Below are 25,637 nucleotides of genomic sequence, written 5' to 3'. Positions count from 1 at the left end.
ATCTCTCTCCTCTTATCATCTATCACATTTAATACTTTCTCTCTCTTACTTTTTCTTTTCTTCCTATCTCTCTCTTCATTCCACCTCTCTCCACCTCAAAGAGAGGTGTGAAGATAATATTATTGAAACTTAGGTGCAGTTGTATACCTGCTGTTGGTGCTGTTTGCTAATAGGAATAAAACACGTGGATTATAATTAAACCTCACCAAAATCTAATTATATTAAATTTCACACCGTTAACCTCCGTTATCTCTTAAAAAGGGTTTCTTTCTCCCCCTTTTCACTCTGCCTCCCACCACAACAAACACCTTCTGGCTTCTGTACACCGATTACGGCAAACACGCTGGTCGTTGGGCATGTCTTCATTTGTGATTCTGCATTCACGCTGCTTCTTTCCTTCCCCTTCTTCCAAGCCTTCCATTCACTCTCTCTCTCTCTAACTTCACGTTATGCAGCAGACCCATTTCATATTGAGGTTATGCAGCAGACCCATTTATTGTTTTATGTGGAAAAGTTATAATTTGTTTGCCTGGAAGGGTTTGTAATTGGAAACGGAACGTGGGTACTTGGGCATTATGTTATTGTTTGAGCAGATCTGTGGGTGGAAGGAAGGTTTATGGAAGAATTGGAATCCATGATTAAAGGGAAGGTTTTAGATTTCTGTTGCTGGTGTTTGGCGTCAGAAGTCAGAACCCCAATTTGAAGGTCTGTGACAGAGCAGAGTAAAATTTGAAACTAAAATTCAAATGCAGCTGGGGTACTGAAGAGGAAAATCACACAAGGAAGGTGGTAGTTGAAGGCCTATAAGCTTCTGATATTAAAAGCTTTTGAGAGTGAATTTGGACCTTTGCCGCTTTGATGGTACCTGAGCTGGGCAAGGGCACTTGAATGTGTTGCAAGTCTATTATTGAGCAGAAGGGTGTGTCCAAATGCAGCTTGTGGCACTTTGAAGAGGAAAATCACACAAAGAAGGTGGCAGTGGTTAGCAAAGTGTATGGTAGTGTTAGAAACCTCTTTAAGTGTGCGGCTGCAATTATCACAATTATGGACCTCTTCCTATTTTTTGCTGGTTTAATTGGCTGTAGATTTTTTCATTTGCTGTAGATTTTTTTCTCTTTTTATTAGTTAGAATGAACTATGATAGTGTATGTTCTATGTAATGTAGGCTCTTTTGTACCAAATGGCAAGTGATATGGCTATATCATTAGCATGTAATGAAATGATTTTTATTTTCTATGATGAATGAGAATGGAAATTGATTTATATCCCGCAAAGTGGTTCATTGTAAGCCTTTATTTGTTAACTTCCAATTACATGAGACAAAGCCAAGCAAAATGCTTTGTTAGAGTTAACATGAGTATTCCAATAGCATGTCTAGTAAAAAGCTAAGTATAATCCTTCATGTACAGGACTGAATTAGCAATAGCATTCCAATATCTTCCTCTTAAAAATCAGTTCATAGTAGTACACAACAATGTTTGTGAACGTGAGGGATAGTCAGAGCATTTTCCCCTTAGTTAAGTTGTATTTCAAATTCAATGAAAACTTTGTTGTTACTAAAACACATTAACACTAAATTACTTTGTTATAGCAGCAAATCTTGAAATCTGAGAAACCAATGATAGAAATATATTAGAAAGCCATTCATGTCAGTGCTACACCCAGCAAACAAATTGAAACACCCAAAGCAGCACACTGATATAATTCTGCAGACATAGATAGCCATATCACTTGCCATTTGGTACAAAAGAGACTACATTACATAGAACCTAGACTACCATAGTTCACTCTAACTTATTACACTACTAGAAGCTTTAATACCCAATTTTCCTTGACCAGCTGCTCACCAAAATCCACCAAGTCATCCTAGTGAAATACTTTTCAACCAGCAACTTTGTGATTAAACCAAGTCATCCTGGATAAATTGTCATGTGTGTTTATACGCTTTGATCACTTCATTCTTGCATTGATACTTGAGCATAAGCTGTAAACTTGTAATAGCAGGGATAGATTCATGGAAAGCAACAATAGCCTTTCTAGCTAGCTTATTACCTAGAAGAGGAACAAGGACATTAGACAAACTTTAACCTGTAATTGAAAAATCAAAGTCAGAATTCCAAACTCAATTAGTTGAATACTTACAATTGTACCATATAAATTTCGAATTGTTATTTGAAAGAATCGGTTCTGAAATTTTGGGTAAGACAAATCAACAAACACCTTATGTTCAATTTACAAAACACTTATTTGCACAAAACAAAACAAAACAAAACAGTGATGGTTATCAAGCAGAAACAGAAGGGTAATAGAGAGCTGAGACATAATCCATTTAAGCCATGAATACAAAAACGCAAAGGGAAAGACAAACTTTGCAGAACCTGAAGTATCACGCAGCTAAAAGACCCGCGTCCCACCTCTTTTATCAAGCAATTCACCATTATGCAGAACTTACAGACTCAGCATCATAAACCAGTTCCTTACGCACCATATCAGCTGCAGGGAATGAAGCATAACCCAGGAATACGAAGGGAGCGGAGGTCAATCTGTGAGAAAAAAGAGATAATACTCTTTCAGAGGTTAACAAGAGGGTAACGGAGGGTGACGGTGTTAACTTCCTTTAGAATTGAGCATTGATGATGTGTATAAAATTATCCAGGTGTCCTATTACCACTTGTTAACAGTAAAAACAGCATGTAAGGCACTGCACCTAAGTTTTCCCCTATTTTTTAATCCTTCTTATTCCTTTGAGCTGTTGAACTCATTCATTGCTCTTGGCAACTTGTTTTTACCTTTTTTTTTTATTTATCAAAAGATAGATTCAAAGGCCCAATTTGACTCACATAATTAAAAAACATTTATGCATTGATATGCAGATAGGAGTATTAGATTTGGCTCTTGAGGAGTAAAAAACTAACCTCAAAAATAAATTTTTTGAGCTTATAATAGTACTAACAAAAAATGGACATATATCACAATATTATTTGTTATTTTTTCAGTCAATGATGGCTCAATACTTTATCTTTCTAAATACGTCATATTTATACCTTCAATTTAGATGAAGATCTGTAAGTATCAGTTGGTATTTAAAAGATACTTCCAAAATCTGATAAATCAATACGTGGCTTCCATGAAAAGTATTTTATCTGATAAATCAATAATGCTCCATACACATCAATATCTTTGTCATAACCAATATGTTTGGTACGCAATTCACATCCTCATAATTGCATAAACTTTTTTAAAAGCAACTATTTCATGCTTTTGAAATGTGTGGCAGTGCATTTTCCAAACATGAAATGTTAACAACTTCGGAAAGTTATGAAATGACTTGAATTGAGACTATGATAAGGGATAACTATTTCAACCATAAACAAAGAGATAACTACTAGGGAATGCTCTTATCTCTTGTGAGAGGACAAAATTACTCCTTGATTATTTCCTATAAGATTAAATAATATCATTCCTATCACTGTACATCTTACAATCTGGGGCTAGCTACAGAATCTGTCTTCAAAACAATCCAAGAGCAACACACTTGTAATCATTCTGGAAAGGTTAAAAACTCTCTCCGAGCCCCCGTTTGGATACCAATCAGAAAGTATGAAAAAATAGAAAATAACATGTCCCGATGCAATTTTTGTTATCCAAACTGGCTCTATGTTGAAGCTTTGACTTAAAACCCAATCTGGTTGAAATTGCTGTGATCAATTTTATTCAACCGTATTGCGCATAGTAAATGCTCTGGCAAGTCTTCTACCTTGTTTCCCTGTATATATCATGAATGCAAAAGAAATTAGTAACCTAAATGATAAGGAAGGAACAGAGAATAAGAATATACATGGAGTGAGCTTAAAACTTTGGTTATCATAGAAGAAAGTTTTATGTTGCCAATGTAATGGTAAGAAAATTACCTGAATCGTAAGACCAAAATCAAGGTTACATAGCTTCAGCCTATCAATGAAGCCTTCAAATCCTTTTCTTGCAATATAACTAAATCTGTGTACATCCAAATCTATCTCAAGATAGTTTTCTCCCTGTGAAAGAAATAGCATCAGATTAGGAATATTCTAGGCAACTTAAAAAAGTTTTCCAAGATAACTCAAGCAATCTAAAGATGGAGAAACACATGTTCATTAGTATGTCAACAAATTTGCATGCTCAAATGAGGCTGATTCCATAGCTCGAACCTGTGACCGCAAAGTCACATGACAACAACTTTACCGTTGCCCTCAATAATGAAAATAAGAACAAATTCTAAATAACCTTCTAAAAATGCTTACAGCAGCATGCATTAAAACTGAAATGCATTTAATAATACAACTCTCAACAAAATTTCACCGAAAATAGAAGCTTCTGCAATGATTGCTGCAGTGCAAAAATTAAATACGTAACTAGCGTACGTAAGAGTATTTACCAAGTAAAATTCATGTTGAGGGCGTGAGAGAACAGGTTTTTCATTGTATGCATTCATCAGCTTCTTTTCAGCTGCACCTAAAGAAAGATTATCTACATTCACCACTCTACCCAAAATTTTCAATCTTTCTCTGAAGGGTGCAATTGTATCTAGAGGAAAGCCTTTAACTCTCTCCACTTCATCGTTGATCAATTTCTGTCAAAGAGCAAAAGAACAGGCACACTTGTTAATGAAGTTTCTAAAAACTATCAGCATGATGCTATAGAGGCAACATTTTTTGTAACATGAGGCAGGATGATAGAGTTGAAAGCGATAAAATAGCATATCCCCCCTTACACTGATATTTTCTCGGAAATGGTCAGGAAGGTCTTTAGAATACTTTTCAGATAATTTAAAGTATAGAACCACATTCATTCCTTCACCATCATTTTCACTTTGAAAGATGGAGGCGGGATACAACGGTATCTGCATTTCAAAGAGCAAAACTATGTCACAATCTTCACAAAAAAAGACCAAATTCTCATGTATGTGTATTCCATTTTGACATTTTTTGATGCAAATGATACAAGGTTAACAATGAAGTTGCTATCCACAAACAGAATGTGAAGTGATTTTGGGGTCCAGCAGAATTTTTGCACCTCAGTGATAAGGAAGAGAAATTCTTGGTTCAAATTCAATCTAAACAAGGAAATAAGCAATTACCTGAAGATTCACAATAAGAATAGAAGGGACATCCCCAGGTATGTTAATTTGAGGAATTTGTATAAAGCGAGCAATATGATCAATTTTTCGGGGAGACAAAAAGAGGTCAGCACCCAGAGGATAGAAAGCAGCACTGTTTGGAGCAAACTCTTTCTTCTTATCCCTGCCACCAATGCAACAATGAATTATAGAACCATCAAGAATGGAACAATGCTTGATTGTTTAACATAATGACCTCTACAGGAGGGTCATTCCTAACAACATGTTTACTCCAGTGTTATCAAATATCCGCCATGGCAGAATCTCATGGTGGATTTTTGGCTCTCTGCCATGGCTGATATCCCGCCATATCAACCATCATTATTTGTCAAATATGGCGGATTTTTTACTCTCCGCCATCTGCCATTAACAACATCTGTCCAATCACCCAAAGAAAATATAGTCCAAAGTATGCATTTGGTGCCTACCTAAGGTAGTTCTTCCCTCTGACTCTGAAGGTACTTGGCTCAAGTGGTGACCAAGAACCAGGGGTTTGCTTCTCTATTGGACAAGATGGAATTGTTGAACCTGCTAATAGTTTTTGTCTCAATGACCTTGGGGAAACTGAAACAAAGGAGAAACCGCAAATTAGTAACAAGAAATACCATAAAAAGAACTAGCAGCAAAACATCTAAAAGTTCAAAAGTGTATAATACAACAAGCTCAACAGAAAGAGATAATAAACAAAGTTCAATCTTAAGCGAACTTGGTATCATCACTTTCAGTCATTCTAAATTCTAATCATTCCATTCATATAGAACAGGAACTCCTATTCTCTCCAGTCATATAATTCCGAAATTCACGCAGTCACAAATCTTAAGCTAATCTCTACCAGCAGATCTTTATAAAATATATGAGTTGACCAATGGAGCAGATTTCTTGACTGCATGAATCTACGATTGCCCTAAATGCAGAAAACCCAAATCCGAGTTTCAAAAGAATTGAAAGCAATGAAAAATACTGAGAACACTCACATAATGCCATGTCAGAACTCCCTTCCCTTAATTTAAAGGACAATTTGGAAAGCGACTTTCTCCGCGAACTTTGTGCATCGGGACTCGTTGGCCTTTTCTTCTCATTTACAGCAACTGCATTAGAAGAAAGGCAAGGCAAGCAGGTGTTTTGCAGCATCCCACAATGATCTGGGGTTAGCCTTCTGTCCTCTCCAATCTCATCTCCATGACTTGCAGACACTTCTCCTGTTCAAACAGAGTTTAGATCAGCTCAAGGGCCATCTGATTTCAATGTAGAATCTAAGTTTTTCTTAATTCTTAGCAATCTTAACAATAATTACAAGGGTGCACTCTTAACACAGAACCATCCCTGCTATCACCAGCATCCACTACCCATTCATAGATACATACCCAATCTATCAAACATTAAATGATTTTTTTTTTGAAATTAACATTAAATGATTAACCATGCTGCTAATCAAAGTAAAACAAATAGACAATTTGATACTAGAAAATGAAACATACCATCATAGACACTGTAAAATTCGTCATCACATTCAGAATCCAAAGCTGAAGTAGAATCAAACCAAGCAACATCTGAAAACAGAAAACAAGAAGCTTCACTTCAAAGTCAATCAAACTCACATCAAAAAAATTTATTAAAAAATAAAAATCATAAATTTCAACTCAAAAAAATTCAAACTGTACAAAACAAATCAAGCTAACCGCTTGCATTGAACTGATGAATCAAATAAAACTAAAAACAAAAAAAAAACAAAAGGGTCCTTAAAAATTATCAGTTTATCACCGATCCACCATTAACTAAGCACCTGAAGCACGATTAGAAGTCTGCAAAACCGAGTGAGAGTGAGCGGCATCAGCTTCAATCTTCTGAGAAGAAACGCGGCGGCGGAGGATTCTCCTTCTTCTCCGGCGATGCTTGTTCTTCTTCAATTTGAGGTCTTCAACGACCTTGGGTCTAGACCCGCAAACACCCATGAATTTGTTTTTTCTCAACGACCCTTTTCGAGATTCCTGGTGTTGTTCAAAAAAATCGATGCTTTTCGAAGTGGGTGTTCGGTGAATCAACAGAGATAGCTCACCAGCATCGATGATGTTGAGCTGGTAAAGAAACAATGATGATGGATGCAAGTGATAAATAGTTGTGTGCTTTGATCTAACGGTGGAGGATTTGACACGTGGAGGATCAGATCCGGGTTATGAGAAAAAGGATAAGAAAAAGTTATCAGTATTTATTACTTGCTGCTTTAAATATATTTTTTACCAATTAAGAAGATCTTCTCTCAAAACAAATCAGCATAAATAAGGATAAGGATAAAGTAATTTTGACTTGGTTAAAATATACTTTATGGTCTTGGTGTTATTTAATTAAAATTTAAAATAATTGGAACTTTTTTTTTGAAAAGAAATAATTGGAACTTTTTTTGAAAGGAAATAATTGGAACTTTATTACAAGGAAATATTTTCAGAAGATTTTCTCTATGTGATACTCCCTTTATTATTAAATCTTATTACATACTTTCTTAAGCAGGAGATTTAGTATATGTATAAAATATTTAAAAGTTTCTACTAATTGTGCTCTTGAGTCTTGAGTCAAGAGTAAGAGGAAGACCAAACTACCAAATGTATTTTATGAAATAATTAATTTTCTTAAAAAGCAATTACCTATGTTTTTTAAAACTGTTTGGGAATGTTTTTTATTAAAAAAATAGATATTTTTATTAAACAAAAGCAGAAAATTGATTTTTTTATAGTATCTTTTGAAATAATCAATTGTTTATAATTGATTTGTATAGTGAAAAAGTAATGTTTATATTTGCAAACAAAAATTAATTAATTTCTGCTTTTTGAAAAATCAATTTTTTATTCAAATTTAAAATAACTTATTTTTTAAGTGAGCACAAACCGGTAAATTATCTACCAAAATTTATTCACTTTCAAAAAAAAAACTACCAAAATTTATTTAATTTTTGCATTGGTATGTTGAGCAGTTTGTCTTTTCTTATTTTTTTAAAGAATCACTTATTTAGAAAAATCCCTTATGGAATAATCTTATTATTTTCTTAAGCTATTTTCTTAATTTAAAAAAAAAACAATTATAATTGAGGAGAGAGAAATTGGATCATGTGTTTATGGTAACACAGTTTTTTTTTTATTTACGGGTATGGTAACGCGACTTAAATTTAAATTAAAACAAAAACCAAATTTTTATTCAATTTTTTTAATATTTTAATAGGGAACAACGCAACAAACGGGTCTGTCGTTGTTGCTTTCAACCTTTTTTATGTGACTATTAAATTAAATATTTCATATTTTTATTTTTTATGTGACTATTAAATGTATTTGGAACTTTTGTTTGGTGGCTTTATTTTTATATCGACATAAAAAAAAGAAAGCGTGTGCAATTGAATTTGAAAGGCAATGTGTCGTGTGGTGTAGACATGTACATGCGAGTGAGTTACCGACATGGTCCCGGTCCCGGTGGGAGCACGTCTTCTTCTTCTTTGGAAAAATATCGTGCACGCACTTCCAGGTCACGTTCTTCTTTTAATTGTGTCAGTATCTGCACTTAATTGTTTTCAGATCACTATTTCATTTTATTCTGATGATTAATGTTGCTTTTACATCTCATTTTAAGATGAAAAGACTTAAAAGGATAAGAGAGATGGAAAAAAAAGAAAATGTATAAGATAAGATGACGACAAAAGGATAGAAATAGAAATAAATTAAAATGAGTGAAAATGAGATGTATTAAAAATAAGTTGTGAACATATCATGTTATTTACATCATTGAACTTACTAGTTACTAGTACTACTATGAACATATATGAAGTTAGCTTAGATACATTGCTCTTTCAAAGTTGGGCTAAATATGTTTATGTTATTTGGCCGGTTTTGATTTTTGTCTTTCGCTTGAAAAATTTTAAGTTAGGTTTCTAAGTTTAGGTTAGGTCCATATTTTAAGAAAAAGTTTATTTAATCTGTCATATAAATGTGTGGTGTGCTATGTCAACATCCCCGGTGAGTATTCTTTATTTACCAACCTGTGTCTCCATCTCCGGCCAAAGCCAACCGATCCCTTCATATTTAACCCTTCAAAGTTCAAAACAGAAATTAATTGTTACTCCCTCTGGTCTTATTTATAAGCATGAAAGAGAAGAAAAATCTTGGTCCTTTTTATAAGAACCAAATGAAAGTTTGAACTATATTAATTATTTTTTTCCAATGATGCCCTTATTAATTCTAACTTGTAAAATGTGTCTCATTAATTATTCTCTCTCTTTCCCACTTTCCAACATGAATAACAAAGGGTAATTTTAGAAGTTTATTTTGATTCAAGACAAATTTAATGCATTTTATCTAGTTTTACTACATTTCTTAAACTATGTGAATTTTTTTTTGTTGCTTATAAATAGGACCGAAGCGAATACTTTCCATACAATTTCACATTCTTTTGTAAAGCAGTAACGGGACGTACTAGGTGAGATATGATAAAAAATAAGGAATGGAATAAATTAAATATGGATAAGAGATTAACCAGATACAATGACAATTGACAACTAGGGTTTTCAAATGGTGTTGAATATGCTCTGGGGATATTATTGTAGTTTCCCTCTTTAATTCTTATTGTAATACGGTGTGCAGCTTTTTAAAATCAAAACATAAATAAATAAATGTTTGTTGAGAGCTAGTGAGCTTCCTCTCGAGATATTTATTAAAGTAATGTTTTTTGTGTGTGCCAAGTAATGCTCATTTTTTACGGTGAATGGAAAAAAATACAAGTAATGCCTTTTTAAAAACAAATTGCTCATATTAAAAAAATACAATTACTAGCAATTTCAAACTGGGTGAGACAATCATAGACCACAAAGCTCTCTCTCTATCAAGTATTTAGCATATCTACTATTTTTTTGTATTTTTCACAACCGTCTTTATAGACTGACGAAGTAGGTGATTATTATCTTTGCAAGATTTGTGGGTACCAACAATTTTTTGGCAGCTGTGAATCCTACAGATGTTCCAGTGGTTATAACTTTTAAATATAAACCATTACAAATTTCATGCACGAACAGTAAATAGCCAAAGTTATCTCATGTTATAATTTTTTTGTTTTTATCCCTCTTTTATGTATTAAATATATGAAATTATATGAATATTTATAAGACTACCCACAATGGTTTCAACATTCAACAACCTCAACATTCCACTTTTTCTCTTCCCAACACTCCACATCACCTTCTCTCTCCAGTTCAACACTTCATTCAACTTTTACCCACTCCAATGATTTTTCATTCAACACCCTACCCCCTACCCCACCACTTTTATTTCATATTTTAATTTAATTTTATATTTTTCTTTTTATGATTTCATAAAATTAAAATTTACGATAAAAATTAAATTAAATAAACTGATTTGGATGTTGATAATTGTTGGGAATTTGGTTAGAAGAATTCTGGGTGTTGAAATGATACTTGTTGGGATTCATTTCAAAGCAAAGGGAATAATAGAAAGATAATAAGATGAATAAGATGATGTAAAACTTGGTTTTTTTCTGTGTCCAAATCAAACGAACCAAGTCTCTATTTATAGAGAAAAAAAAATCATGAATTTTGGTAATTTTTTATATTTTTAAAATTTTTTTTTGAATGAAATAATTGAGTTGGAAAAATTAGGGAAAAAAAAAATCGTCCGGACCAATCAACGCGTGCCACGCGTCACCCTCAGACCGTCCTCTCTCTCCTCTGACGCGTGGCACGCACGCGCCTGTCGGTGCCCAACCGACGCGTGCCACGCGTCCCACCACGGTCCCGCCTGCTGCCACAACCTGCCCGTAACGCGCCCTGTCTGCGCGTGTGTGGCACGCGCCTGGCATCAACCAACCAGGCCGTGCCACGTGTCACCGCGGGCAGGTTTCAACACAGTTGAAAATTTTCAACACCTCTCTCCTCCTTCGAACTTTCAACACTCACTTTCAACACCATTAAAACCCACTTTCAACATTAAACTACCCACTTTCAACACCGTTGTGGGTAGTCTAAGGAGAAAGATAAACACAAACACTTTAACATAATATAATATGAGAGAATTTTTACATAATAAAAACTATCATAATTGTTGTCAAAATAATAACAAGAAAATAAACACGATCACAAATTTTTACACTTTACTTGCATCATTGCATGCGGCGCATTGGTTGACTAAGTATTCTTTATCTCACAAGAATGAATCTTGATTCAACTCAGTTCACCGTGTATTTAATAATTTTATGTTATTTTGGATATTCTTTCAAATATTTTTTTGAATGAAAGTACTTGTAAAAAATAAGAAGCTTGAGAAAACATTACTTAAGACACCCACGCAGATTATAAAAAAAAAACTCGCACTTTTCAAAATAAATATTTAGATTATATCTCATATATTTTAAAACAGGAATAACAGAAGAAAGTTATATAAACTTAAAAGTATATCTAAGTGGTGGTGCATTTGTATAAGAAATTTGAGGTTGTGTAATAGTAATATTGAACTTCATCTTTCACCAACTAAAATAATGTAAGACTTACAATTACAATCAATTCCAAGTAATTTGGATAAGGTAATGTTTAAAACCTTATTTTAGAACTAATAAGCTTTTGCCATAAAATAATTGAATAGTGTGAGACAGGAATAGTTGCTCATAGATTAAATAAGACGCATTGGTTTTTAATTGTAACACATTCCAACAAAATAATTGAATCTAATAGTTTAAATAAGTTTTTTTTTCCTTTCTCTAGGGTGAGAGAGGAAAAGTTTACAACTTACTTGCAACTTGCTTCACTTCGTCAACCCTTTAGGTTAGTCAAATAAATTTTGAAGTCATATTAGCATGTGATAAGCTCATTGAACTAAAATAAAAGTCTAATTAACGATAGTATTTCGAAATACAATTGAATAAGTACAGTGGTTTAACATATCGCTAGCTCTTTAAGCAAGTAATTAGAGATTTAAATTTTAACTATGTGAGTAAAAAAAAAATTGATCAACCCCGTACATGCGTTAACTATAGTATGAGAAATTAATCTCACAATTAATGAAGGCCTTTAACATACATAAGTAAAAACTTGTGTAAAGTTACACAAGCACCTTTTGACCCATTGTAGTAGGTTTCCAGGTTTTTATTTTAAAAAATAATTCAAAAAACATATTTATTAGTGAATTAGTTAAAAACGTAATTAAGAATTTAGGTTAATCTCATCACCATCTTCAATCTTTCATCATATATCTTCATCATCTAACAACACAAGACCCAGGAAACTAAATTTATTCACCATCAACTATATCATTCTTTCTTCATCTTTATTCTCCAACAATAGAAAAAACTGAAAATAAACAAATTATTAATTATTATCTTCATTATTCTAGAATGAACAACCCATTACAATCAATAAAAAACTAAAAAATACAAGAACAGGGGAGGATGAGAGAACCAGGGAAGGTTCACGAACAACCTGGAACCCATTTGCTATTATTTCAACTGTCAAACACAAGCTCCACCAGATTCCAAAATTGAATCACTAAACCCAACAAACACCAGATTATGAGAAATATCACCTCCCCAGATTATGAGAAATTTAAATAAAAAATCTATTCTTTCTTATCATTTAACTCTGTGTGTATCTTCTCTTCTTCCCCAACCTCTATCTTGCAACCTTCTTCTATTTTTCAGATCTGGAAATCAACATCCATAATCCTCATCAGCAGATTTGAATCATAGTCAAACAAATTGTGGAAAAAAAAGAAAACAAAATTGATGTTTAAGAAGATTTAATGGATCTTAGAAATCTGGAGATTTGGAAGATGATGAGGATACCTTGCTTGGACGAAGGATTTGAAGATGGGAGGGAATTAACAGTGAGACCCAGCGGTGGTGGTTGTGGGAGATAGCGACCATGCTCGAAGTTGTCGTCGTTTGCCTCTACACGCCCCACCGACTGCGAAACCTAGATCTGAACGGGGACGATGGATCTTCAAATTGGGGGAGGGGGTTCTTCGCACCAGACCCTCAGCCACCGTGCCGCTCCTCACTATCGTGTCTCGTGCCACCGCGGAAATAACCATGTGGGGCCAGCACTTCAACTACCCAGTAACCACCACCGCTTCACTCCACGCAGATCTGAAACTGGAAGTGGAGGAGGGAGAGGGTGTTATGGTCGCCAGGAAATGCGCCGACCGAGGAGAAGGAGAGAGGGCAAGGGTTGTGCTTGGAGGAAAGGGTTGTGGTGGGGTGCATGGTGGTTGATGGAAGGGATTTGTGGTGGAGAGGAGGTCTGGAGTAGATTCAGAGAAAAGATGAAAATGTGAGAGAAATGTTTTTGAAATTTTCTGATGATTAAAGGATTAATGATTGATTAAGAAAATAAGTATTTTTATTTTTGTTTTTACTTGTGTATATTAAAGATTTCCACAATTAATAACTATAAGAATACTTTTGATAAAAAAGTACAACAATGGAGGGGTGGGGGTATAGCCCGGCATCTCCAATGCGCCGTAGCTGAGCCTGAAAACTATATATAGCAAATAGTTCTTCATAGTCAAGTGGTAAAAAAAGGAAAACTGATATGTTTGAAAAGTTTGTTATTTTGATAACTTTTGATTTACTCAAACATTATTAATCAAAGCTTGCTAATCTGGACTGAAACTATTCTGCCAACATGTACAGCTATGAGCTAACTCAAGTAGTGGCCATCTTATTTGTCCAGACAGCTGCCACCTGCCATGTTACCCTCAAACATCTTGATAAATAAATGATAAATAAATGATGAGCAAATTAATTTATAAATTGCTAAAAGGTTAGAAAAAAATGAAATACTAAGTTTATCAAATATCGTAAGATGATTTTTCCGAAGAAAAACAAATATCGTAAGATGAGGGTAGTGTTTGGCCCAATTTATTTTAGACTTTTAAATTACTTTAAAGTTAAAGTTGGGTCAAACACAATTTTAAAAAAGATCTAAAATTTTAAGTAACTTATTTTTTATAACAGAAAAAAGGAATAAGTAAGTTAGGAAGATGGACTTTTTACTTAAAAGTAACTTATTTTTCTCTTCTCTCTCGTGACTTGTGTTTGCTTCCCTGTTCATCGATCTCTGCAGAAGTAAGAATAATTCGTTGAAGCTTTGCTTACTCATTCCACAACAAAGTTCGATCTAATCACCTCATCAATTCATCCTTATTTCAGACTTTGAGATTTCTATTTTAAAGTTTCAAACTCTGTTCACCCTTTTTTCAGATTTCATCTTTTTCAATTCACCAATTCACCTTGCAGCAATGTTCAGGCCCTTTCTTCACCTTTTTTTTGTGATTTTTGCTGGCTTTTTAAAAACAAAACATGATATGAAAGAGGTTAATTTTGATGGTTTTTCCCAAGAAATTATCATGTTAATGAAGATGAGTTCTTTATTTATGGAAAATGTTTTGAATGCTTCATCTATGGAAAATGTATCAGACGTTATCAAGTGTCAACATTTATGTACATATAAGGTTGCACACCAACCATTTGATAAAATGTTTAGATGAGTATATGTGAAAATACATAGCTTATTGTCAAACAATTTTTAGCTTAAAAGTTACATTTAAGTTGTAATAATATGAAAATCACCAAACAACTTTAGTTTTATTTTTAAAGCTCTTATTTTTAATTTTAACTTATAAGTAACTTTTAAGCTCTAAACAAGTTGGGTCAAACGTTACCGAAAATTTAAAGTAATTTATTACATATTGTATACTTTTAATTTGTATTTATAACGAAAATTACTTTTATAATTAATGGTGCATGGAATGGAAGATGAAACTTAATTTTATCTAAGCTAACAATTTTAGCGGCACTAGGAGGTGGGGTTACCCCTCGAGCTTTGATCTCCTATTTTGTTTGATCTCAGAGGCGGATGTACCGCCTGGCCATCCTGGGCCTGTGCCCAGGCTCTGGCCAAAAAAAAAAATTTCTTTGGCCCAAATCACAATTTGGGTAAAAAAAAAACAAAAAAGGGCAAATGTAAAGGTAAGGGAAAAATTCAGGGACTACTTCATAAATGTGCCCAGGCTTTCCAAAATTTCTGGTTCCGCCATTGGTTGATCTGGACCATGCCGCCATGCATGCAAATTTTGTGTTTTAGAGGGTGGATTTCGATTTGCACCAGGTGCTTACTGCTGCATTGCGTAATGCAGCTGGAGCATTCTCAATGTCGTGCAACTATTCAAAATGCTAGAGGGTACCGATTGGCTGAGGTGGGTCGGACCCCTCCCCTCTACCTGGATCAAGTATAATACAGTTGGTTTAGTGCAGGGTTCCATGAGCATGGCAGCTTGTGGTGGAGTTGGTCGGTCAAGATTCCAACTATCGATGATTGTTTGGTTTTTTACCGGAATTTGGGAACGTCTAATGTTTTGTGGGCGGAGCTTTGGGGTATTTTCACAGTTCTCTCCAAAGCCTAGTCCAAGGGCTTCCCCAAGGTGACCGTTGAGAGTGATTGAAGTGTTGCAGTCGGTCTCATCAACAACGGTTGCGACCCGAGTCATCCCTATGGTGGCCTTGTCAATTAGATTTGAGCTTGGAAGGAGATGGATTGGGAGTTCCTGTGCGTTCATGTTTGTCAGGTGGTCAATCAGGTTGCTAATTGCTTAGCGGGTTTGGCTCATGACTTAGGGCTTGGGAATCATGTGTTGGAGAGTCATCCGTCTAGCTGTTCCAACTTACTTTTGTATGATGTTGCATGTGTTTCGTTCCTCCGAGCTACCCGCGTGTAGTTTCCTCTTTCGAGCTTAGACCCTCCCCTCCAACCCAAAAAATAAGTTAAACACATTTTTTGAGGGATCAAATTAAATTTCACTTATATTACAAGGACTAAAAACACATTTTATTATCAAATTAAATAAACACTTTTTCTTTTCAACATCCATCTATTTGGTTTGATAACTCGCGCCAACAAGTTGAGTTCGTGAACATCCATAATAGAGATCTCAAAGTGCCGTGATTTTATAGATACAGACGACTAGAATTGTGACCTTATGTACACCAGGCTCCCTGAGGGCATAAGGGATGTGATCCTTTCCTTGAACAACACCATGAACCTGCACGTAGAGGATTGTATCATTTGGAAGGGTGAGTCTTATAGGATTTACTCTGCGAGTTTTGGTTATGGCTGGGTTAACCGGAAATATTTGAGTTGTATTAGGGTGGTGGTGGTGCAGATATGTCCTAGAGCTGGATTTGGAGGCTCCATGGCCCCCTTAAAGTAGTGTTGGTAGTATGGTTAATTTTCCATGATGCCCTGAATGCTAATGGTGTTCGGTTTCAGAGGATAAGACACCATCTCCAACCTGTAGAAGATGTAGTTTCTATTCGGAGTCCACTCTTCATTGCCTCAAAGATTTCTATATCGCGAAGAGGATTCAGGTTGGGCTCAGTCTTGGAGTGCATTATGCGAGCTTCTCTTTGGCGAACCTTGTTCAGTGGTTGAGGTGTCTCATTTGGGATATTGATTTCACATTGCTACTATAGCCCAGGTGCGTGAAGTGGCTTGGATTCCTCCTTCCCACCCTCGTATCTTGAGCTGTGATGGCAACAAGGTTGCCAACTTGAATAGTTATGGTTTTGGTGGGTGCCTGCAAAATATCAAGGGGGATTGGTTAGTGGGCTTTTGTGAATCGAGTTAGGATTGTTCCATCCTTCATATGGAGCTTCTAGCCATCCTGCATGGCCTTCAAGTGGCTTGAGACATGGTTTATAAGCAGGTGGTTTGTTACTCGGACTCCGTTCATGTGGTGTCTTTGATTGCGAGCCCCTCGAGTCCTCATATGTTAGCAGTCTTGATTTGGAACATCAAGGATTCTTTGAGTCGTCGGTGAGAGATTAGGTTGACCCACATTATGAGGAAAGGAACACGTGTGTTGATTTTATGGCAAAAATTGGAGCCAACAAGCTTTAGATTTTCTCCTTGTTTAGAACCCGCTACCCCTTGAGCTAGAATCTTTGCGATAGAGACTAGATATGTTCGGGGTAGTTGTTTGGGTGTGTTTCTTTTTATTGTTTATTTGTGTTTTTCATTCTATTCTTGTAAAAAAAAAGACCTTAAAACAAACCAACACTACATCTACATGAATCATCAATAGAATTTGGAATTTTCTATTAGTCGCTTCCTCCTTGAAAAAAAAACATCGCTTAAATATGTTTATGGTCCCTTCAAATATAGCTAATGTTAGACTTAGTCCCTAAAAATATATTTCTTAGTTTTTAATTCTAGAAATTAAGGAATACATGTTATACATATTGTTATCTGTTTTAGATTTTATCATTCACTTTTACTTACATGTTCAGAGAACGATGACTCCCCTCTCATACTTGATGTTTTTATCAAAATACTCACCCATTTATACAACTCATCGCTACCTAGGTTTTTGTTCATGAAAAACACATGTGAGTCACGTAAGTAAAACTTAACGACAATGATTGTGTTGGTGTAAATGAGTGAGTCACACAAAGCCAAATTAGATAAAAACACCAAACATGAAGCAAGAGTCATCATATCATTTTATGAGTTCCCATAAGAAGAACTTAACGACAAAAACTAAAACATATAACAATGTATATTTGTAGGGACTAAAACCAACATTAGGGACTAAAAACATATTTAAGCAAAACGACCATCGTTTATAAAAATGCTTTTGGAACCAAATGATGTTCTTCCTGTTGGTCGCTTGAGGTGGTTTTATCCAAACTCAACAACACTGGTTTCTCACAACGGTTGTGTCCACTGTTGCCACCGTTCTCAGAGTGAAACCATTGACACTGAACCTATCAACTCACACTCACTCCACTTCCAACAACTTCAACAATCTCACTACATTCAATGGCGGTTTTGTCCCCTCCAACACCATCACCACTCCTTCTAAACACCAAAGCAAATTTCGGGTCACCATCATCACCTTCACCTCTTCCTCTTATCACCTTCTCCTCCACACCCACCAACTACCCTTCTTCGCTACTCATATCCTCTTACACTAGTAAGTTCTCTATTGCCACTTCACAACACACAAAAAAAAGCAAAATTACAATTTTTACTTGAATTTGTTGTTTAACTATGGTTGCACTGTTGTGTTTCTTCATTTGTTTGCAGAATCCGGAAATGGGTTGGCGAGTGAAGACAAAAAAATCTTACTTGAGCGGTATGGTTATGATGCTGATGCTGACGAGTACTTTTCTCAATCATCTCCAAAGGTTCAATTTTTCTCTCTTTTTTCTAACTTTCATGCTTGAAAAATGAAAATACTGTGTCATATTGTGTCTCAATGAAAGCTTTGTGAGAATGGTGAATTTAGCTTTGTGTTTTCTTGTTCTTGGGGGTGTAACTGTTTAGTCTAAGAGGATAAAGGAGCAGCCAAGGACTAGAGGAGGGAAGCAAGTGCAGGACCCACCAGAGGGCCCTAAACCTCATCGTACTACGCATAAACTGCTTCAGGTACTCTCATTTTAGGAATTGGATCCTCTAACAGTGCTAATTGATAAGGAAATTAAGGAGGTTTGTTTTTGTATGTTTATAGACATTTTGCTTGGAGGTTGCTTGTACTTCATTAAAAAATGTATAGTGGAATTGATACATTCCATTTGAAGTGTGCCCCACAGTTTAGAGTAGCTTATCAGCCTTTTTCTGCAGCCTTTGCCTTCCAATGTCATTTAGGATGGATACACTTTACGTGTATGACGAATTGCCAACATTCTTAAAACTTTTAAGATGATAGTGATAAGCTTCCTTGCGCAGCATTGGGGGTTCTCAAATAGTTAGAACTTCAAAGCAGTGTTTAAATTTCGGATGTTTGACATATAGTAGTAACATCTTTGAGTATTAATTAACTAGTAAAAGTATTTGATCATTTATTAGATGGAGATGACAGTGATAACAGTGAATCTGATGAATTGATATTAGCCGGATGTGCTCTTGGACGGTTTTCTACTTCCTTGAGAAACTTATAAGTTATAACCTTTGTCTATACTGATAGGAGAGGATAAAGTAGAGAGGCTGCAAAAGAGTGGAACTTGATGAAATGCATTACGTTTCATTTCATCCAATATCTTTTTTTTTTATTCCCCCAATCCGGGAGATATGAAATGGAACTGCTCTATATGATGGTTAGCATTCCATCCACTTTCCACATAATGGAATGGAAATTTTACTACGTTCCATCATAAATATCCAAACAATGACACATAATTTTATTCTTCATTTCCATACCACTCCATCCCATCTTATTCCATCTAGGGCCGTTTATCTCTTTCTTTTTGTTTATTTTTAAGGCTCTCACATCTATTTAGGTTGTAAATCAATCTTTTGAGCTTGTTATCAACTTGTCAAGCTTTATCTATTGAACTTCTTACAGTTCTATTTCACCCTGAATATTATGCTTAAATGGTTAATTTATACTCTGAATATTATCCAAGTGGCGAGGAACTCGGTTCCTCTTGAATAAGATATCCGATTTGAGTCCTGTGTATAGAGAAAAAGATGCTGGAGAGCTTTACCCCTTTCGACTCGGCTCGAGTCAGATTCCAATGTGACTTCCGGATACTGAGGCTTCGTTTGGATTGATGGAGGAGGAGGGAGTGGAGTGGAAGGGAAGGGAAGGAGGGATGGGTCCATTGTTTGGTTTATTTAAAATAGGATGGAAGGGAGTGGTAAGTAATGGTCCAACATCCATCATGCTCCATTATATTCCATCAGATTTACTCCCTCCCAAATTGGATGGAAAGGAATGGAAAGGAAAATTGGTCACTTAATTAAATTATGAAAATACCATTCTACCCATGATAACCTCCATACATAATCACTACAACTAGATTTTTTCTTATATATTGTGAGGACAGGGAGATATATATACATTTATTTACACTCTGCAAGTATAGTTGCTCTTCAAATGTTTGCAACTGTACGGTTGCTGGTGATATTGGCCTCTTAATTACGTGGTTCTTGTGGCTGCTTAGTGTGCATCTCTCTTTTCAATGGCTGGTGGTGTACGTTGTGGCATTGTGACTTCTTCTCTTTGTCCAAGTGGTGGTGCCTTTGGTGACTGTTGCTGCATTTTTGTCCTTGTCTGTACGTTGCTGGTGATATTGGCCTCTTAATAGGAGCATTCATGTTCAATATTTAGACACACCAGATCTTAAGATATTGAACATTGGCTACCAATTTTTAACTGTTTTTTCAGCTTGTCTTTTATTTTAAAATGAGGGTAATATAGGAATAATAAAAATTATAACTCGTTCCGCTCTGTCCATTATCCAAACAACGCAGTGGTAACTTTGTTCCGCTCCGTCATAAAATATCCAAACAATGGAATGAAATTTTTATTCCATTCCGCTCCGCTCCATTCCGTTCCATTATATTCCATTCCGCTCCGCTCCGCTCCATTATGTTCCATCAATCCAAACGAAGCCTGAGGGTCTAGAACAAAACAGGGAAAAAAAAACTTTAAATAGTTTGATATTTCATTGTTGTCTTCCTTTTCTGAATTCTGATGTTAACGCCTTTCCTCAGTTAGTCATATGCTTTTTAATACCTCTTGCACATTGTAACCTTCCAATGATATAGGTTCTTGGGGGAACAGCTCGAAGAAAGAAGCTACTCTCACCTAAGGGCATGGATGTACGCCCCATGATGGAAGTTGTAAAAGGTGCAACGTTTGATATATTACAGGTACCAGTTGCATTTTTTATCTCGTAGTACAGTTGTTTGCTCATTAAGTAATAAGTATTGTTCATAGTAATAACTTTATTTTGTAATGCCAAAGGCGGCTGGTGGCTCTCCTGCATCCTTGAGACCTGGACGCTGGTTAGACTTATATAGTGGTACAGGTTCTGTTGGAATTGAAGCACTTAGCCGAGGATGTTGTGAGGTATTAATGTTTTCAATAAGCAGTTTGCAGTAACTCTATCATATGGACTGTGACCACATGTTGCAGTAACCCATTTGTAAAATATTGTGATCACATGTTGAATACCTAAGATATCTCCTCACTACTAAGTGATTGAATCAGCCTTCTATTAAGAAGTGGAATTAACAGATTTTTCATCAAGTTCAATGAGATGCACAAAAGGAATTTCAACAATTTGTTTTAAAATTTCCCGTTGATGCAACTTTTACTTGAATTCTTTTGTTTTTATGATTTAAAATATTTCAGGTGCATTTTGTCGAGATGGATCCTTGGGTTGTATCAGATGTTTTACGTCCTAACTTGGAGGGGACTGGATTCCTTGATGCTTCAGTCATACATACTGTCACTGTGGAAAAATTCTTTGAACGTGGAAAGCAATTTGTAGGCATGTACATTTTATCCCTTGTAATTCAGTTTTATGTATATCCACAAAGCATCTTCGTCAACTGGTACTAGGATTATGGAAAATTACAGGGTTACAAAATGATTTATAACTTCACCCTTCCCCTAAAAAATAATAACATATTATAGTCTGACATATGAGATATTTGATGCAAAAGTATTGCTGGCTGAGGAATTACCAGAAATTATTCTGGAAGCATTGTTTTTCTATGCAGTTATTTGCTAAGCATCTCAATGAAGGGAATTCAATGAATATTTCCATTGTTAGTAAGGGAGTGACTGCTTCTGTAAATTTGTCTTGTTTACATGCAGGAAACTATGGCCCATTTGATTACATTAGTGTCACCCCTCCATATACGCAAGTTGACTATGGGGTGCTGATGAGGCAAATCTCAGAATCATCCTTGGTTGGAGAAGACGCTTTTATTGTATGTAGTAGTTTCTTCCTTATTCTTGGTCTAAATGGTCTTCTGCTTACTAAGTTTATATTGAACTATCTTGTTCTGATATAGGTAGTTGAGTATCCTTCAAAAACTGATATGCTGGATTCTTGTGGACATCTTGTGAAGGTAACTCAAATAACCAACAGTACTGTGTTTGCATATCATCAACATGTGAAAATGTTTGGTATTCTTATTTTATCACATATAATCTAATTTCCAATCATTAGTTTTACTTGAAATTCTTTTGACCCTCCTTTCATGATTTTATTATGGATGTGAATTATAATGATATGCCCAAAACTTGAGCTGTGAAGCGGTTGTATGGAACTGCAGATAACTGATAGAAGGTTCGGCCGGACGCTCTTGGCAATTTATGGACCAACATGGGCCCAAAAGAAGAGGAGATCACACTTTCAAGTAACACAGTTGCAGTAAAGGCTGATGAACTTGCTGGTGGAATTTTTAATCTGTTATAGGGTTCAACAGGAATTAGTTTTGCACCTACTCACTTCTTCAAAAGGTGTCACAGGCAGTCCAATATTGGTCCCTGCCACATGTTATGTCATATGTGATGAATTATAAAAGCTTGAATTCTTTTCTACATGTAATGTGGAATTCCTCAGCTGAAAAATGATTTAGTACTTGTAGATTGAGGTCTCATTGCTAAACTTTTGCTTTAGTGATGAAACAAAGTCCACAAAAAGGTTTAAATTCGATCAGTTAACAGCTTTGCGTCCATCGAATTTTGCCTAAGTGTAGGAATAGGTGAATTATGTCACTAGTTGAAACTATGTTGAATCTCTGACGATTCATCTCAAGAAAGAATCATTGCCTATCATGTTGCTAAAGTAAACTCTGTCCATAATGTAAAAGCATCCTCAAAGAACTTCAAATGCCAAATTACGCTTGGTATTTGTGGCTTGTGTGCCTAATAACATGCTCGGTTCTGTGATAGGAAATTCTATAATCGCTTATAAGAAGAAGTTACGTAATGTAGTTTCTGTAGTCATTGTGTTTTAGATTGTGTCCACTGTAATTCCAAACAGGCTATTTCTTAGTTAGCACATAACCCCAAATGGACATATGTGTGAGAGAATCAAAATGTGAAGATTAAATCATGTAAAATTTTAGTATGATAGAATCTGTTTCCATAAAGGTGCTTTAAATTTTACTTTAATGAGATGTTGTAAATTTTTTTTAGCAAACTTCATGAGCATGAGTTAATCAAAGATTTCCTTTGTACTTCAAGGAAACAGGTACTGTCATCATTCTTTTACAATATTTAACTGTCATAGAAATAATGAGACCGCTTGAACTATATTTCTGCTGTTTATCCAACTTTGTTCCATAGTTTTGAGTGAAACATGTGGGGGAACCTGCATTATATTATATGAATCTCTGCTCTAAGTTTCATTTTATCAGCACTTCACATAAATAAACAGCAGACAGAGTATGTGAGAGTTAGAGAGATCATAGAGAGATCCCCTTTCCTTGTTGCATGAAAATGCACAAAGCCAGTAAAAGAGAGCTCAAGTGGACCCTTTTTTCACACCTAAAGAAGCTCAAATAACTAACTTTTCTGATTCATTGGCTTTTTATGTTTGTCCATGCTCTCTTCACCCTTTCTCCAATTACACTCTTTCAATGTCTCTCTCTCCTTCCTCACACACATACTTATCCACACACACCCGGGATTTGGATTTCGTGTCGTCAAAATTCCCTGAAGTCACCCGGTCATGGCTCTACAGCCGTTTGATCTTTAACTAACGGCTCAAATTTAAAGAGATCAATTTTATGCGTATAATTGTCATTTTAAATCTCAGTCATTAGATCTTAATCCGACGAATGCCAAACTATGATGCAGTGACTTTAGGAACTTTTGAGTGCAGGGAACCCGGATCCCACACACCACATAGAGAATAGTTTTTGGTGTCTGCCTTTAAATAGAGACACTCACTCCAAGCCCGCCAAGTCAGGAACCAGTTCATTAATTTGTCCTTTCATGTTGCTCTCTATTTATTTTCTTCTCTATCAGCTTCTTGTGTCATCTTTATGTGATCAATGCCAAAATGTTGTTGAAACACTCTAATGCCTTTGCCTTCAATTTCCACCAGCCATTGCCATTGGGTGGAAAGTCATAAGAGAAATCAAGATATGGGTGTTGGTGGTGTTAGCCTTAGAAGGTTGCTTCTTGGAGCTTTGGTGTCTGTGGGAGTTATCTGGTTTATGTTCCTTGTTGCAATCTCAGTGAACAGTAAAACCAAAAGGACAGTTCTAGTTCCAATAAATGTTATCTCCAAGCATTTGAAGTTGGTTGGCATGCAGAGACATGCCCTGCATTCAAATTCTGGAATGATCTTTGTGAGCAAGAGAAGAGTACCCAATGGACCTGATCCAATACATAACAGGTATACACTCACATCTATCAAATACTTTCTGATACTTTTGTTCATATGATCTGCATGGCCTAAGGGAATTGGGGTGATTAAGAGCCTTAGTGCATGTTTGGATACACAATGGAAAACCATGGTGAGACAAAATCACGTTGGACAAAAGCAACTTCCGTTAGCTTTTGTGGCTGTCTACCGTGATATCCAAACATGCACTTACTATAGATCCTGAACGAATGTACTAAAAATTCTTGGAGGGTCATAGTAGGGTAATTCAACTTGGGTTGAGGATTGAACTTTGTTTAGTATTGTTTATTCTGATTACCACAAGATTGAAAGACAAGTCCACTGCATGATATTTATCTGTCTCATTCTAAATTTGGTTTTGTGGTTAATATGCTAACACTAGCAGGTTGGTTTTCTGTACGTTCATAAAATGGTAAAACAAGAATAGACAATCTTGAATTGAAATCAATTTCATTTTATTCACTGTCATAAGCTTTTACAGTTTCTTTTGCTACTTAGCTAAAGCCTAAAGAGAAGCTGAAGCATGATGGGGGGGGGGGGGGGGGCTACACTTGAACACTCAAGAGAGGATGATAATATTCACTCTTTATCAAAAGCTTCTTTACCTAACAATCTTTCTCTTATTTTCATGAGAAACACAAAAAAGACATTGGGTGAAGAACTGTATCACTTTAGTTATTGGAGGGAAAAAAAGAATTGGGTAGCTCCTTTTCTTTCTATGGAAAGCTTGATTAATTTATTGGAGGATCATGACCAACTTTTAGCCACATTTGAATTTAACAATCCAATTCAAGTCTCAGGTCAAAATGGAAATTGCTACCTGTTGCTGATAAGTACTCTATTTTAGGACCCTTTGTGAATGATTACCTACCATGATTGCAGTGGAATTTCATGTCATTTCATTTCTATTCACATATTTTAGCTCACCCCTTCTTCTCTCTCATAATCTGAACATCATCATGTCATATATGAATTCAGGAAAGCAGTGAAATATAGACAGCCACCAACGCAAGCCTGATCGGTGTGAAGTTCCACAGCTAGTTTCAGGAAAAATCATAGAAGAAATCCTGATTTTTTTTGCTATTCTCTTATGGAAGAATTCAGTGTGTTCTATAAGATAATGTTGTTACATAGTATTGCAATTTGCAAGTGTTTTTGAAGGCTACAAGTGTGATCCTAATGTTCTCTTTCTGCATTATTTTAGAATTTGTATTATTTTAGAATGTACCTTTCATGTTGTTGTAAATCAAAGCCTTAGGTAATGAAGTAACCAAAATTTTGGATGCAA

At 35.4% G+C, this 25,637-nt stretch overlaps 3 protein-coding genes across 5 annotated transcripts; 2 read left to right on the top strand and 1 right to left on the bottom strand.

Annotated features, from left to right (window-relative positions):
* Positions 1-1,608: 1,608 nt before the first annotated feature.
* Positions 1,609-7,249, bottom strand: LOC130739309 (uncharacterized). Of its 2 annotated transcripts, none has more exons than XM_057591570.1 (10): positions 6,939-7,249; positions 6,634-6,705; positions 6,130-6,354; positions 5,584-5,719; positions 5,117-5,279; positions 4,751-4,879; positions 4,415-4,609; positions 3,912-4,034; positions 2,379-3,766; positions 1,609-2,088 (listed from the first exon to the last, which is right to left on the bottom strand). In XM_057591570.1, exons 1-9 carry the CDS (start codon positions 7,105-7,107, stop codon positions 3,674-3,676), a joined length of 1,305 nt encoding a protein of 434 aa, XP_057447553.1. In that variant the 5' UTR covers positions 7,108-7,249; the 3' UTR covers positions 1,609-2,088; positions 2,379-3,673. The 2 variants fall into 2 exon arrangements, with proteins under 2 accessions (XP_057447553.1, XP_057447554.1); XM_057591571.1 differs by having other exon boundaries at positions 1,609-2,052.
* A 10,573-nt stretch (positions 7,250-17,822) lies between these two features.
* Positions 17,823-23,190, top strand: LOC130739307 (uncharacterized). 2 transcript variants are annotated; one of them, XM_057591567.1, is made up of 9 exons: positions 17,824-18,165; positions 18,279-18,379; positions 18,519-18,620; positions 20,745-20,849; positions 20,944-21,048; positions 21,334-21,472; positions 21,802-21,917; positions 22,002-22,058; positions 22,266-23,190. In XM_057591567.1, exons 1-9 carry the CDS (start codon positions 18,012-18,014, stop codon positions 22,365-22,367), a joined length of 981 nt encoding a protein of 326 aa, XP_057447550.1. In that variant the 5' UTR covers positions 17,824-18,011; the 3' UTR covers positions 22,368-23,190. The 2 variants fall into 2 exon arrangements, with proteins under 2 accessions (XP_057447551.1, XP_057447550.1); XM_057591568.1 differs by lacking the exon at positions 18,519-18,620 and having other exon boundaries at positions 17,823-18,165.
* A 694-nt stretch (positions 23,191-23,884) lies between these two features.
* Positions 23,885-25,637, top strand: LOC130739308 (CLAVATA3/ESR (CLE)-related protein 25). The gene is made up of 2 exons (XM_057591569.1): positions 23,885-24,340; positions 25,328-25,637. Exons 1-2 carry the CDS (start codon positions 24,021-24,023, stop codon positions 25,365-25,367), a joined length of 360 nt encoding a protein of 119 aa, XP_057447552.1. The 5' UTR covers positions 23,885-24,020; the 3' UTR covers positions 25,368-25,637.

Source organism: Lotus japonicus, chromosome 2 (genome assembly GCF_012489685.1).
Source record: "Lotus japonicus ecotype B-129 chromosome 2, LjGifu_v1.2".
Lineage (NCBI taxonomy): Eukaryota > Viridiplantae > Streptophyta > Magnoliopsida > Fabales > Fabaceae > Lotus > Lotus japonicus.
This window is presented reverse-complemented; position numbering and strand designations above follow the sequence as displayed.